General features: G+C 36.9%; 1 protein-coding gene across 2 annotated transcripts in view; it reads right to left on the minus strand.

Annotated features, from left to right (window-relative positions):
• LOC142350668 (WD repeat-containing protein 7-like) overlaps window positions 1-14,451 on the minus strand; it is a 134,740-nt gene that overhangs the window by 92,264 nt on the left and 28,025 nt on the right. Inside the window, exons 6-8 of one of the 2 annotated variants that reach the window (XM_075402594.1) lie at window positions 10,771-10,971; window positions 10,272-10,516; window positions 1,618-1,688 (exon numbers count right to left, since the gene is read on the minus strand). In XM_075402594.1, the coding sequence (XP_075258709.1) occupies window positions 1,618-1,688; window positions 10,272-10,516; window positions 10,771-10,971 (517 nt within the window). The remainder of the gene's footprint in view (window positions 1-1,617; window positions 1,689-10,271; window positions 10,517-10,770; window positions 10,972-14,451) is intronic. The other variant, XM_075402596.1, reaches the window with a different exon arrangement.

Here is a 14,451-nt window from a genome sequence, read left to right on the forward strand (position 1 = left end):
CCTCACAACATAGCAGAGCTCAGAGTCAGACAGGGAGACAGACTGCAAACCACAGTAGATGGGGCCGGACTCAAGACAGTGCGACAGTGTGGGGGTCATGGGATTTTGACCAACAGCACACTGCCCCCTCAGGGTCCATTTTCAGAGGCAACCTGATGACAACCAAGGCAAAGATGCAGAGGTGGCGCAGTGGACAGGACACATCCTGTGATGCATGCGGTAGTTGTTAGACGCTGGCCAACATCCCCCAAGTGTGTCCCAGAAGCTGGGGCGAGAGGATCAAAAGACACGAGAAAAGCGTGGACCTGACCAAGGGACTTCTGGAGAAGCAGGGCTACAGCTCAATCGCCGAATCAGTGATCAACACAAGACAGGGCATCAGGAAGCCGGACCTAGTGGTGTGGAAGGACGAACAGGCATGGCTCATAGACGGCATCATCTGCAGTGACAACGCAGATGTAGATCAGTTCCAAGCGAAGGCAAACTACTATCATGTCCCAGAAGTGGTGCAAGATGTGATAAGTTAGGACTCTGGCTCGAAGTGTGACATTTGGCGCCCTGGTCATGATCTGGCGTGGGGCAATGGCACCAAAGACGTGGCAACTCCTCTGGAACCTGGGCCTGAAGAAGAGTCACCTCCAACTGCTCATCGTAAGGTGTCTTGAGGGATCAGCCACGACGTTCCAGCAGTGGAAGAGGAGCGGATTCACGAAATGGTCACAGCTCACCGATGACTATGGCTAGAGAACCGCAAGGATCTAGCCACCCGATCACACAATGACAGTGCTCGCAAACTCACGGCTCGCATACCTTCGTATGCCAACCCACTCACTGATGACTCTTTGTGTAATGAGGTGATATGTAAATACTTCATTATTATGTATTGATGTCTAGCTTTTATACAGAGAGAATTTAGTGTTGGCAAAAAAATTAGCCAAATGCCTCGTCATCTAATTAGTGACGCGCATGAAGGATTAACGAGATTCCTACTGTCCCTATCTACTATCCAGTGAAACCACAGCTTTTGGAACGGGCAACGCCAAATCAATGCGGAAAGAAGACTCTGATGACCCAGTAAAATAACAAGACTGTCGATAGGGTCAACCGCCGCTACGGTGGCTATTGAATCGAGGTTAATGATTGCCGTATGCGGGCGATGCTTGAATTGTGAACGTACTTGACTACAATCAAGGATGGCTTCCTGTCGTCATGGATGACACCCCTTCTTCCTACTGGACCTCGCAGCGCACTCTGGCAAGGTTGGAACGTCGCCGATCGCGCGTTCTGCGTTTATGTCAGTACCTCGTGCGGCCTGGGCGAGAATCCAGATGAGGGTTGGCGGTCAACAATGGAAACGTTCGCTATTTAACATCATAATGCACATGAGGCATAAACACTATGTTAACCCAGTATTGCCTGAGTGCTGGTACGTTAGAATTGCATAATACTAAAAAATACCAAAAATCGGCCATCTTCACTAGAACATATCTCCCTCTACGATATGCGCACAGAGGTGTTCGATTAATTATACTGTTAGAAAACGTTCAAGCAAGGTGGATGGAAGCAAATCGTTGAACTGAAAATCTGATGCACAATTATCGTGCTTTCATTATTTACCTTTCGGTCAGTAGAAGACAGTGACCATACTTTGACATGCCCAGACAGAGTTAAAGCCACCACCACGTCTTCTGAAACAAAACAGGGTATATTCATACAACCACCATCATATTAATTGGCATAATTATGAATAATAAAACCACCACTGTATACAGAAAAATATTACAGGTCAAATGATGCCAGAGTACAGATCACAATGAGCGCGTAGGGAAAATTCAAAAAAGCTCAAAAAGATCCAGTTTTTCCTTCTTTTAAAAAGTAATGCTGTCCAGTCCTGAGACAAAGTGATTTAATACTTTTACCCTCGTTTGCCTATGTTTGTTTTTATCCCAACGTCTATTAAATTAATCGGCAGCGAGACGATCAAATTTTCCTCGAATTTCTACGAGCAAGTATTCACATTTGGCTGCTATTCCCCAAAGAATTTAAGCAGCAATATATTGCCACACATTACAAAAATTCAGCTAATTGAAAAGGGCTAATATCTCATCAAAAAGAAACCAATCCGTCAGATTGAGGGAAAATACCCTTGATTGATTCCCATGAGGCCGATTGAGAATGAAACAAAAAATGAAATAGAAACGATCGATTTCTGACCAATTCTTTCTTGTCAAAAGTCTATAGAAAGTTTAACTTGCAGGCTATCAGAAACCTGGTTGGACAATCATGATAACAACCGAATCAACAACGACAAAAAACGTCAAAAAATTAACCAAATTCAAAAAATTGCCAAGACTCGTGAAACGAATGCCCTGAAAACCAATTTGTTGCTACTGAGATCTACAATCAACAACGACAAAAAACGTCAAAAAATTAACCAAATTCAAAAAATTGCCAAGACTCGTGAAACGAATGCCCTGAAAACCAATTTGTTGCTACTGAGATCTACACATCAACACACGTTCAGGCTAAAAAATATCACCACTTTGAAATTCACTACAATTTTTGTGTGAGTTGGCATTACCAAAACATACACCTCAAAAGAGACATGAAAAGAATCTTAAGACTTCAAAATACCTCTATATGCATTATGATCAACGTCAATTTAAAACCCACTTAGCAAAAAACAAAACGGAGAAACTGAACAATCTTGGGCTCACAATCTTGATTTTTTCCCCTTGAATATGGGCCGCACCGCAATTTCAGTGCGCTCAGCACATAGAAAACTACATAAGACAGCAAATGACTAATGCAACTTAATGCCTACTGGGATTTTCCTGTTTATCTCCTTTTGAAAGCTCAAGGCCATGAAAAAAATGAGAGAACAATTATTGCAGAAAAATAACGCCTTAAGAACTTACCAAACTATTCGAAGCAGGAAGCTGACCGCACGTACCAACTTCACCAGATAAAAACTACAAAAACAACGCCAAGCATACCAAATGAGCAGGGCAAACAATTTCCCTGAAAAATATTGTGCAAAACTACGTTCCCCAATCAGCAAAACAGTAACAATTAAGGGCAAACGATCATCAAACATTCACTCAGAGTCAAGCAAACTTCTACTCGACCTCAATTTAAAATCCCTAATTCTAATCCAGAAACGTTTTCGTGGTCCAGAACAGTATCTTAAAAAATATTCTTAGTGATTCTAAAAACAATTTTACCCCTAATATACGAAAAACTTATCCAATCTCATTACTAATATATCGTATCCCGCAATTATTTTATTGCAGCTCAGACGAAATCTTGACCAGATACTATACAGACAAAAACAGACAAAAGAAGTGGGGAAAATCAAATGGTTTCAAAAAATAACATGCAGTTGTAAAGTGACAAGCAAGATACGTGAAAAACTGTCTTATATTGAAAATGATCACTAAAATCGTCCGTACTTATCCTGAATAAGACAATTAAGAAGAAGTTAAAAGCTTAAAGAAATTGAAAGATAACTGAAAATTTGTGAAAACCAGCCAATTGTGCAGTAAATATGCGACGATTGTGTTAGTGCTTAGCTACTAAAATTATTAATAAATAAAAATTTGTCAAAACCAGCTAATTGGGCAGTAAATATGCGACGATTGTGTTAGTGCTTAGCAACTAAAATTAGTAAAAACAACATCCAACGGCTTGTAACAAAGTAAAGTCTAAACGAAATTATGCTACTTGCAGAATGCTAAATGTGAAGAAATTGGAAGACGAAAAAAATCCAATTGTGAACCTTGTGAAAATGAGACGGTCAGAACTGACTAAGCAAAAGCAAACATGTAGCAAGAGGCATCAGAAACAATGTAATTCAAAGTAGGCATCAGAAACAATGTAATTCAATGTAATTTGAATTTGAAATTGGCTACATCTCAAAAACACCTCAATGTCATCTTACCAGGTAAAAACAAACAATTTAAGAGAAATTGTTAAAATCCGTAAATTTTCCCCGAAATTTTTAAAAACTTCAAAAACTACTTTTACTACCTTTGGTCAGAAAAATGATTTAAAAAACTTAACAGAAAAACTACAAAATCAAGAATAAGCAATGAACAAACAACTCTTTCTTACATCTGCTCTTCAAGTTCCTTCATGAACTTGACCTAAACACTTAGTTTTCAAGTGGGGCATTTCTTGTTTCAAATACACTCAAACAAACTCATCGATCAAAAAAGAAGCTCCATCACTACTCATCGGCGAGTCGTAAGAATGAAAGAGCTATAAGATAGCCACGAAAGTGACGACTGAGATTATGACCCGGATATTAAACAAAGAGCAATACTCAGAGAAACGAACATAGATGAAAAATCTATAGATCTTTAAACCTATAGATTTTGAATTTAGCAGCCGTGTTCAAAAATGAATAAACGAAGAACAAAGTAAAATTAAAATTCAATCGTATTTCCAAAGTTTGTTCCAAGTGGCAACTTCAAAGCTGTTCAAACTTCTCAATACTAACCTTAATCCATCTTACAGTATTGACCTGCCAGAAAAAAAAGAAAAAACGAAAATTGGAATGAGATCGTGAATAATTAAAAAATCAAACTTTTTTGTACAAATCAAGCTAAAAAAATTCGAATAAGGAAAAAAGTCCCAAAAAATGTTGAATTGAAAATCAACTGGCGGAAAAAAAGAGTACAAAATCGTGGAGGACATTGTAATTTTTTTTTAAATTTCGGAAGTCACATGACGCCAAAAATGTTCGACAAAAGTAACAAACGTAGAAACCCGAAAATCAGTCAACCTCATGAACATAACCAACAAACGTGGAACCAATTGCTCACCAGCGATAGGCGGCCCGCGGGGCTCCATTCTTTTGCAAGCTGCTTTCTTGTGGGCGGGGTTGGGGCCTAGATTGCCCGAAGCAGTTGTAATAAGTTTACCAAGGGGTTCCAAATTGCGTTAGAGCTTATTATAGGCGATTAATTAATTTGAGGTGAGAAAATGAAATTTTTATTCCACTTTTAGCAGTTCACTGTCGCCAATCTAGTTCAGTTTCAAAGAATTGTGAAGGAGAAAGCAATTCAAACACAGCTATCTTCAAGAAGACGAACATAATTAAAAATCAATTGAAAACGAACAAAGACACTGTATAAAAAGACACACGACTGCAATAAATGCTTCAACTTTCGTGAGCAACTGAAAGCCTTAAAGAGAACAAAAACTGATCGAAAAGTAGAAACGAATTATAAAAAGAGAAACATAACCGACTAAACGTCGCAAGAATTGCTCTCGAACGACTACTGGGAGCTCTAATCAATTGCAACCTGCATCAGTTGGGGAAGGGGGAGGGGAGGGGTAGCCTAAATGGGTTTAAGAAGTTCAAATAATCACATTAGAGGTTAATATATACCACTATTAAGGTTTAAAGTGAAAATGGCACCAATTTCGGCGCACTTTTCATTTGACTTTTAGTTTTAAATTGCCACCAATTGATTTCAGCTGCTTGAAATTGTGATTGATAGAGAATTTTAGATCAAGCAAAACGCAAAAGTCAAGGGCCTAAAAGTCACTCCAAAAGTCAAAACCGTCAAGCGAAAATTTTGCATAAAAAAGACACACGTTTACAATAATTGCTATGAACTTCGTTCAAGAGCAATTAAAGACCAAAATAATCACCATTTGAGAAGATGACAGAGGTGTCAAAAACACCCGCCAAAAAAGCCGGTACTGATTCCCATAACTATTGTGATTGAAACAAAACAGAAAAAACAGAACAGAAAACTGTTTAAAATGCGTACTAATTTAAAAGTTCGTTGTTTTAGCCTTACCCTTGTTAATAAATGAGAGAACACATGGATAAGTAAATCTCAATAACAAAACTTTAAAAAATTAGGTCTAAACCAAATTTCAAATACAGGTTCTGAAAAACGGAGAAAAAGGGCTCAAAAGTAGCCGTTTGAGATAACAGCAGCTATTAAAAAAGCATAGCTGGAAGATTTCCAAAAAATAGCCACAATAGCTTTGTAGATCTGCAGTCTCAAAAAGATGTTATTTTAAAATTTGCTATCAAATTACCTTCAATTACAATGACTGACACTTACTTAATCTTATCTCTTTGAATTAAAGAAGAAAGTTAATTTCAGAGTAAGGAGGTCATTTTTAAGTGTATGGTAAAACAGGTGTGACCAAAAACTTAATCACGCAAGTAAACAAAAACTCGCTCCACTAAGAGTGAAAAAACGACGCCACGCACGCAATTCAGTTAAAATTGCAATAAAAAAATAAAAACATTACCGACTAAACGTCGGAAGAATTGCTCTCGAACAACTAGTGGGAGCTCTAATCAATTGCAACCTGCTCCAGTTGGGGAAGGGGGAGGGGAGGGGTCGCCTAAATGGGTTTGAGAAGTTCAAATAATCACATTAGAGGTTAATATATACCACTATTAAGACTTAAACTGAAAAATGGCACCAATTTCGGCGCACTTTTCAATTGACTTTTAGTTTTAAATTGCCGCCAATTGATTTCAGCTGCTTGTAATTGGGATTGAGAGAATTTTAGATCAAGCGAAACGCAAAAGTCAAGGGCCTAAAAGTCACTCCAAAAGTCAAAACCGTCAAGCAAAAATTTTGCATAAAAAAGACACACGTTTACAATAATTGTTATGAAGTTCGTTCAAGAGCAATTAAAGACAAAAATAATCACCATTTAAGCAGAAGACAGAGGTATCAAAAACATCCGCCGACAAATAGCCGGTATTGATTCCCATAACTATTGTGATTGAAACAAAACAGAAAAAACAGAACAGAAAACTTTTTAAAATGCGTGCTAATTTAAAAGTTTGTTGTTAGCCTTACCCTTGTTAATAAATGAGAGAACACAGGGATAAGTAAATCTCAATAACCAAATTATTACAAAATTAGGTCTAAACCAAATTCCAAATACAGGTTCTGAAAAACGGAGAAAAGCGCTCGAAAGTAGCCGTTTGAGAAGATAACAGCAGCCATTAAAAAGCATAGCTGGCAGATTTCTAGAAAATAGCCACAATAGCTTCAGCAAGCTGTACAATATCGTACCTTAGGACCACCAAGTGGACATCCAGAAAGGGAGAGAGGTGAGTTGGGGTGATTAGAGACACAGAGAGCAGTCACTTGGGCTGTATGTCCAAGCAGCACCGACACAGGCTCAAGCTAAAAATGTACTTCATAGAGAATACGACAGTTCAAAACAGAGACAATGGCTTCCAAGAAACTAAATCTGTCCAAAAGGTCACGAAATAAAAAAACATAGCAGGACAAGTCCTGACGTACAATTCAAAGAATTTTCATTGACTTAACAGAAAACTAGACCTAGAACGGACTATGAATGAATTGGAAAAACCATTTAGGAAAAAAATCCGATCCAAAAAATTGAAAAAACAGTAAAAATCAGAGTGAAATTGCCGCATGTGAACAAAAAACCACTACCGATAAAGCGAATTTTTGTTCAAACACCGTATTCTCACTCTACTTTAAAATTAAAGCAAAAAAATTTCACGCCGCAAAACCACTCGCTTTTTCGCTCCATTTCCTGTTTCGGCGTGACCAAAATCACTTCTCCAATTTGACTTCAAAAATCACGAAAATGTGTGAACAGATCTTAAAAAAAACATAGCGGGAAGAAATCCGGAAACGACTCGGAAGTGAAAATCCATTTAACGCCATCCAACTACTCATCAAACAAAACGTACCTTCACTTATTTATGATTATCTTGAAACAAAGTCAAAACAAAAAACAATAAAATCAAATCTGTTAAAATATGATTAAATATCTGATCAAATTTTGAAATATTTTGAGATCCCGAAAAAAATATCTCTACCAAAATAACTTCATCAAAACAACGAGTACTTAGAAAACCACTTTTTTGAATTTTGAAAAAAATAATTTAGGCTAAATTATGAAAAAAAAGCTCTTAAAAACCACTTTCACTGAAAAACTGGAAAAATTACAAAATTTTTTAATATTTCAAAAAACATATAAATCCAAAGAAAAATTTCCTTCAACCAATAGGGTATCCAGATGCTCGCAAAACAATAAGCAAGTCATAATAGGCAAAGAAACTTAGCTAAAAACAGAAAAACGAAAAACTGCAAAAAAAATTAAGAAAAATAGTTCCAATTTTCGCCATTTTTTTGTCATATTTCTCAACAGAAAAAAATGATTCTTACCCACAAAACTGTAACCAATTGTTATCATAAAATTGCTCAAGTAGAAGGGGTTTCTTCAATACCCATTTGAGCCAGTAAAACAGAATCATCAAAAAAACGCAAAAATTAGCCCGAAAATCAGCAAAATACATTAAAAACCTCCGAATTATCATAAAATTCATATGAAATTCCAGAAACCTTCAAACCACTACCGAAACCAGCCAATAATTAAAACAAAATCATAACCAAACCTCTTAACCAACATAAATGGAAAAAACTGCTTTAAAATGCCGCATGTGAACAAAAAAATTTTTTCACACATCAATTTCTCGCTCTCTCAAAAATAGCGGTATGAACAAAAACCACTCTTTTCGCTCCGCTCTTCACTTTTGTTCAGCGCCAAAATCACTCCAAATTTTTCCACGCGTTTCATTTCCCGCTTCAAAAATCACCCCAATAAAATTGATTAAAAAAACATAGCCTGAAGAATTCCGGAAACGACTCGAAGTGAATATCCATTTAAACGCCATCCAACAACTCATCAAACAAAACGAGCCTTCACTTATTTATGATTATCTTGAAACAGTCATGAAATAAAAAAGTAAAAACAATAAAATCAAATCTGTTAAAATATGATTAAATATCTGATCAAATTTTGAAATATTTTGAGATCCCGAAAAAAATATCTCTACCAAAATAACTTCATCAAAACAACTAGTACTTAGAAAACCACTTTTTTGAATTTTGAAAAAAATAATTTAGGCTAAATTATGAAAAAAAAGCTCTTAAAAACCACTTTCACTGAAAAACTGGAAAAATTACTAAATTTTTTAATATTTCAAAAAACATATAAATCCAAAGAAAAATTCCCTTCAACCAAAAGGGTATCCAGATGCTCGCAAAACAATAGGCAAGTCATAATAGGCAAAGAAACTTAGCTAAAAACAGAAAAAAAAACCGAAAAACTGCAAAAAATTAAAAATAGTTCCAATTTTCGCCATTTTTTTGTCATATTTCTCAACAAAAAAATGATTCTTACCCACAAAACTGTAACCAACTGTTTTCATAAATTTTCTCAAGTAAAAGGGGTTTCTTCAATACCCATTTGAGCCAGTAAAACAAAATTATCGTCAAAAAACGCAAAAATTAGCCCGAAAATCAGCAAAATACATTAAAAACCTCCGAATTGACATTAAATTCATATGAATTACCAGAAACCTTCAAACCACTTCCAAAACCAGCCTAAGACTAAAACAAAACCATAACCAAATCTCTTAACCAAAATAAATGAAAAAAAAACTGCTTTAAAATGCCGCACGTGAACAAAAAAATTTCGCTCGCTTAGAGAAAATTTTTTCACACATCAATTTCTCGCTCTCTCAAAAACAGCGGTATGAACAAAAACCACTCTCTTTTCGCTCCGCTCTTCACGTTTGTTCAGCACCAAAATCACTCCAAATTTTTTCACGCCTTTCATTTCCCGCTTCAAAAATCACTCCAATAAAATTGATTAAAAAAAGGACTTCTCCAATACTCTTCTTCGAGTCGTAAAAAAATAGTAGCGCCATAATAGCCGGCTGAGAAGATGAGGGCGGCTATTAAAAATTACAACTCAAAATTGTAAAAAAAACCAAGAGGACAATAATAGCCCCAGCTATCGCTTTGCGGCTATTCAAAACAAAGTGAGCAACGGAGAAAGATTGTTTTTTCCTTCATCAATTCAAATGAATTTCAACTAAAAGAACGCCTCATCATGAAGTTCTATTTGCTGCTTTTTAATTGCGACGTTCTATTTTCCCCGCTACATGAAGAAAAACCTACATTTAACAATCGAGTTAAATTGTTTTACGTTTAAAATTCAACGAATCAAAGGATGTGTTTACTCATTTGGAGCAAACTTGAGAGGTTACCTACGCAGAAATGTACCACATGAACATCCAATACCAAAACGTAGACTCTAAGACTATATGAAAACAATAGCAACACAATTTCGGGAATTCAGTTCAGTTCAATCAACATAATCATGATAAACAAGTTTTTGATTTCACCCGAATGATCAGTTATTCTGAAGTCACGAACACAACTATCTCGTACACTAACTTCCCCTGATCAACTGGCGATACACGATATGCTGGTTTGCCATCATACTTGATTTCTTCTTCCGGACACTGGCCCCGCCAGTTGCTGGACTCTTCTTGAAGTCTTTCCCGCCCTTAACTTCGGACAAATTCTCTTCACTTTTAGTAGCGTACGCTGTTGAGTTCCACATTAAATCCATGTCAAGTTTGCTTTCTCTTGCAGAATAACTTGTGGCCGCCAGTCTCACATTTCGAAATGGCTTCGACCTTTTTGTTTTGGCAGAGCTTTGATCGTTCGCGTTTTTTTTTGCGTCTGTTAGATTGGTCAACGCAAAAAATCTATCTAAAAATCTAAAAAAAGTTCAGAACTATTTCTTTGTCATCGAGGAGGTTCCGAACAGATCCCTCAGCTCAAAAGGAACTATAACCCTAAGTCCTCTCGATTACCTCGAATAAAATGAGAGTAATTGGCCAAGAGTTCTTAAACAATTCGCTTCCTTCGCAAATGGTCAAAACTCTGCCTTAGTGCATTATCATGTCTCATCAACCCAGCCGATGAGTGGCTTTTTCTCATCGCTGGACTCGGAGGTGCCGAATCATGGTCTGTAACTTCAATGGAAATCCCACTTGGACCCCGTTGAAGCATGCCAACCTTGCGACTCCTGTTTTCAGACACCGAAGTTCCTTCTTCAGATCGACCAGCTTCTTGATTTTCATCATCTCTTGAACAAACTTGAGTTTTAATAAAATTCAATGATTTTGCGCATCAAAACATTCGTTAAGTCTGAAGACAAACTGATAATTATTATATTTGGGCAAAAGAATTGTAATAGATTATGATGATATCTCGTTTATTGCCCACGTTGTTTGCAGATCAGCAAATAAATTAGTTTCTTTCTTGGATTACCATTTAACAAGCAACCAAAGGCAAAATTGTTAGGATAATCCCACTAATACAAATCCTATATCCTCTTCAATGACAACTAATTCTATTCTCTCGAGTAGTGGTAGGAAGTATAAAAAACTTAGACTGAAATAAACACAAGCGAAAGAATTCAAATTAGCGGTCAACATATTCTGTTTCATATCAATAACCTTTCATTTCCATGTACAGCGTTACAGCTGAAAAAAGCAACCATAATCAACATGAATTGTGCCAAAAACACGAACTCTGCCAAAAACTGCCAAAAGTTGACAACACGCGAAACAAATCATTGTGGTAATGGACTAAGGAAATCGAAGCAAAGATTTTAACAATTGAACAGTTTACTGAACTAAATAGGACCTAAATATTCCATATAAGATCAGTTGAAGAAATTCAAAACTCATGGATCGCATAAACCATTTTCATCAGAATGAACCGAACATGGAAAAAAACTCACGGATCGGCATGCGTCTTGATCTGTTGAACAAACATTCAAAATATCCCTGTTAACTAAAGAAAAAATCAGTTGAAGAAATTCAGATATCAGGAGTCGGTAAGTCGAGATGTCATCATCAAGACGATAGTTAGTCAGATAGAATTGAAAGGCATTCTACACCATCAACGGTGAATTTGATTTCAAAAACTGTCCAAGCAGTTAGAGGCAAGCAACAAAATGAGAGAAAATGTCCCGGAGGAAGAAAAAAATAGTCACTATGATTGACTATATCAACAAAAAAATTGGACGATCTACGAACAGTAATGCAGTACAGTAATGGAACTTAAATAGCACACTGTCAGATAACAGACTTTAGAACGACCATTTAACAAATCATACAAACGCTAAATGGAGAAATTATCGTCGATATCCACAGAGAGGATTGGCGAGTTGGTTTAAGATCATCAATAATGACGCGAACGTCGAGTTTATCGCACAAATTTATGTTTTATGTTTAATAATTTCTGATTCGAACAAATTCGATTTATTACTAATGCATGGATACCAACTCAATTTGTCGAAAAGATTAAATTATTTCTCGTGCTTCCACAAAAGATTATTGGCCAAAAGCAATCTTTAAACAGTATCAAGAAACATCGAGTAACGATTAATATTGAATCTTATCAATGAGTTCAAACCAATCAACAAAGCTTAACAAAACTGTTTTCTGTTGGTTCCATTTGAAAGATCAACATAAGTTATCGAAGAACAATATTCCTGTTATTCTTTTCAAATACAAAGTATTCGACATCGAAGTATATGTGTACCTAAATAACAATCTAATGTTAACTTTTTGAAGCAAAATGGTTTCAGGGGCTAACTTTACGCAACTTTCAAATAATTTTCTAAAATATAGGTCAGAAAAACCATCCGAATGAATAATACATTTTTCATGAAAAATTTAAAAAAAATATCAATGTTTTTTTAAAAAAAAAACAATGAGAAAATTATCTATAAATTAGACAAAATCAGATGAAGAAATTCTAAAGTCAGAAGCTGTCGAATCGAAGCGTGAAGCTGTCATCAGTGAGACGGAATATTGAGATTAGAGCACAAAAACACGAAGTTTCATTAAAACATCAGATGCAATTGAGCGATAGCTTAGTCTGTTAAACTCAGTCCAAATCAGCTCAAATCGAAATGCGACCGAGAAACACCCAAAATGAGAAAGAAACGCGTCCAATGAGAACAGAGAGAAGAATCCCGATGAGTGTAGCAAAAAAACACCAGTTATTTCTTTTAAAAATGCCACATCAGCATGGGCACGACATACAATTGAGAGACACTAATGAGTCAAGTAGTTCATAGAGGTCACGTACTATAAAAAAAATTACTTCTTTATATAGTTAACGAAAACCATGTTACTGTTATTAAACTAGGGACCAGAGAGACTGGGCTGGCCTGATCCAGCCGCAAAAACCCATTTCTCGCAGTCTGTGTACAGTGTGTATAGATTCTGGTAGCGGTTGCCCGCTCGTAGTTCTGCCGCGTAGAGGCGTCAAAAATTACGTGACATGATATCTCCATACCTAAAAATTCTACATGCTTGGTTAGAATCAAGAAAACTTGATCGAGAAAACAAGTTATCGGCTGAGAAATCAGGCACAACTGTTTTCAGAACCAGGAGCAAGAAGTCCAAGTTTGAACCACACCTCACTATCAACATTTCAGCAATACCAGTTAAATCCAAATTCAAAGTACTTGGGGTCATCTTCGATAGTATGCTCAATTTTGGAGAAAATGTAAGGAGCACCAAGGAAATTATAACGATTGCTGGTAGCGACTGGGGCTGCACAAAAGAGACACTCTCAGTGACTTACAAAGCTATCAGTCGTAGCGTCCTGCACTACGGTGCTCCCATTTCGTCTTCTAAAATCAGCAAAATGGCATCAAAAGTATCCACCGACACACGGTTCATACCCAGTTGAACAAAGACAGCAAGCAACTAGGTACACCGCCACCCAAGATAGCAGAACAAACGCTGCCACGAATTGCACCTATCCGTATTGCACAACTGAGAACTGGATACTGCCCCCCCCCCCTGCTAAACTCTTACTTGAGTCGGATTTAAGACAATGTTGCTAACCGCTGTCCCAAATGTGAAATACCACATGACGTAAACCACATTTTCAACTGAAGTGAGAAAACCACGGACCTGAAAGTGATTGACCAGTAGAGGTAGCACACTGGCTGAACTTAATACCATCAGTCCAACAAACATACTGCACCGAATAATCCGCCTTCCTTGCTCCTTTCCCACGATGTTGACGATGCCCCTCCTGGCCCCCCTAACCGCATGTCAATCACCGCGGCGTAGATGCAGAAAATTAGCAGAAGCAAGTTGTGGATAGGGAGTCTTACTACTACTAATATATCTATTTTTATTATGATACAAGCGCAACTAGGTTACCAGTTAAAAACGGTAAAAAAAACGCCGGTATCCCGCCAAAATTACCAGCTAATTGCAGCTCTGTGCGACAGCTACAACAACAAAAACAACTCTTATTAAACTCAATTCGGAAGTTGAAAAACTACATTTGAATATTCATTTAGGGACAGGGTATAAATGACAAGTACACAGGGGTGCTTACAAAACAGCCTCGGCAAGGACAAGATCAAAATTTCGCATGGAAGAAACTTCAGCGAAAAGATTGAAAAAAAGCTTCACAAGAAGTAGGCAAAATGAAAACATCGGAACGGGGGCTCCTTTTGTCTACAGAGCAAGCTTGGCCAAAGATGCTCGTGTAGAGACTTAATGTTCAAACCTGAGCTCATCGTTTT

This window comes from Convolutriloba macropyga, chromosome 12 (assembly GCF_964194025.1).
Source record: "Convolutriloba macropyga chromosome 12, txConMacr16.3, whole genome shotgun sequence".
NCBI lineage: Eukaryota > Metazoa > Xenacoelomorpha > Acoela > Convolutidae > Convolutriloba > Convolutriloba macropyga.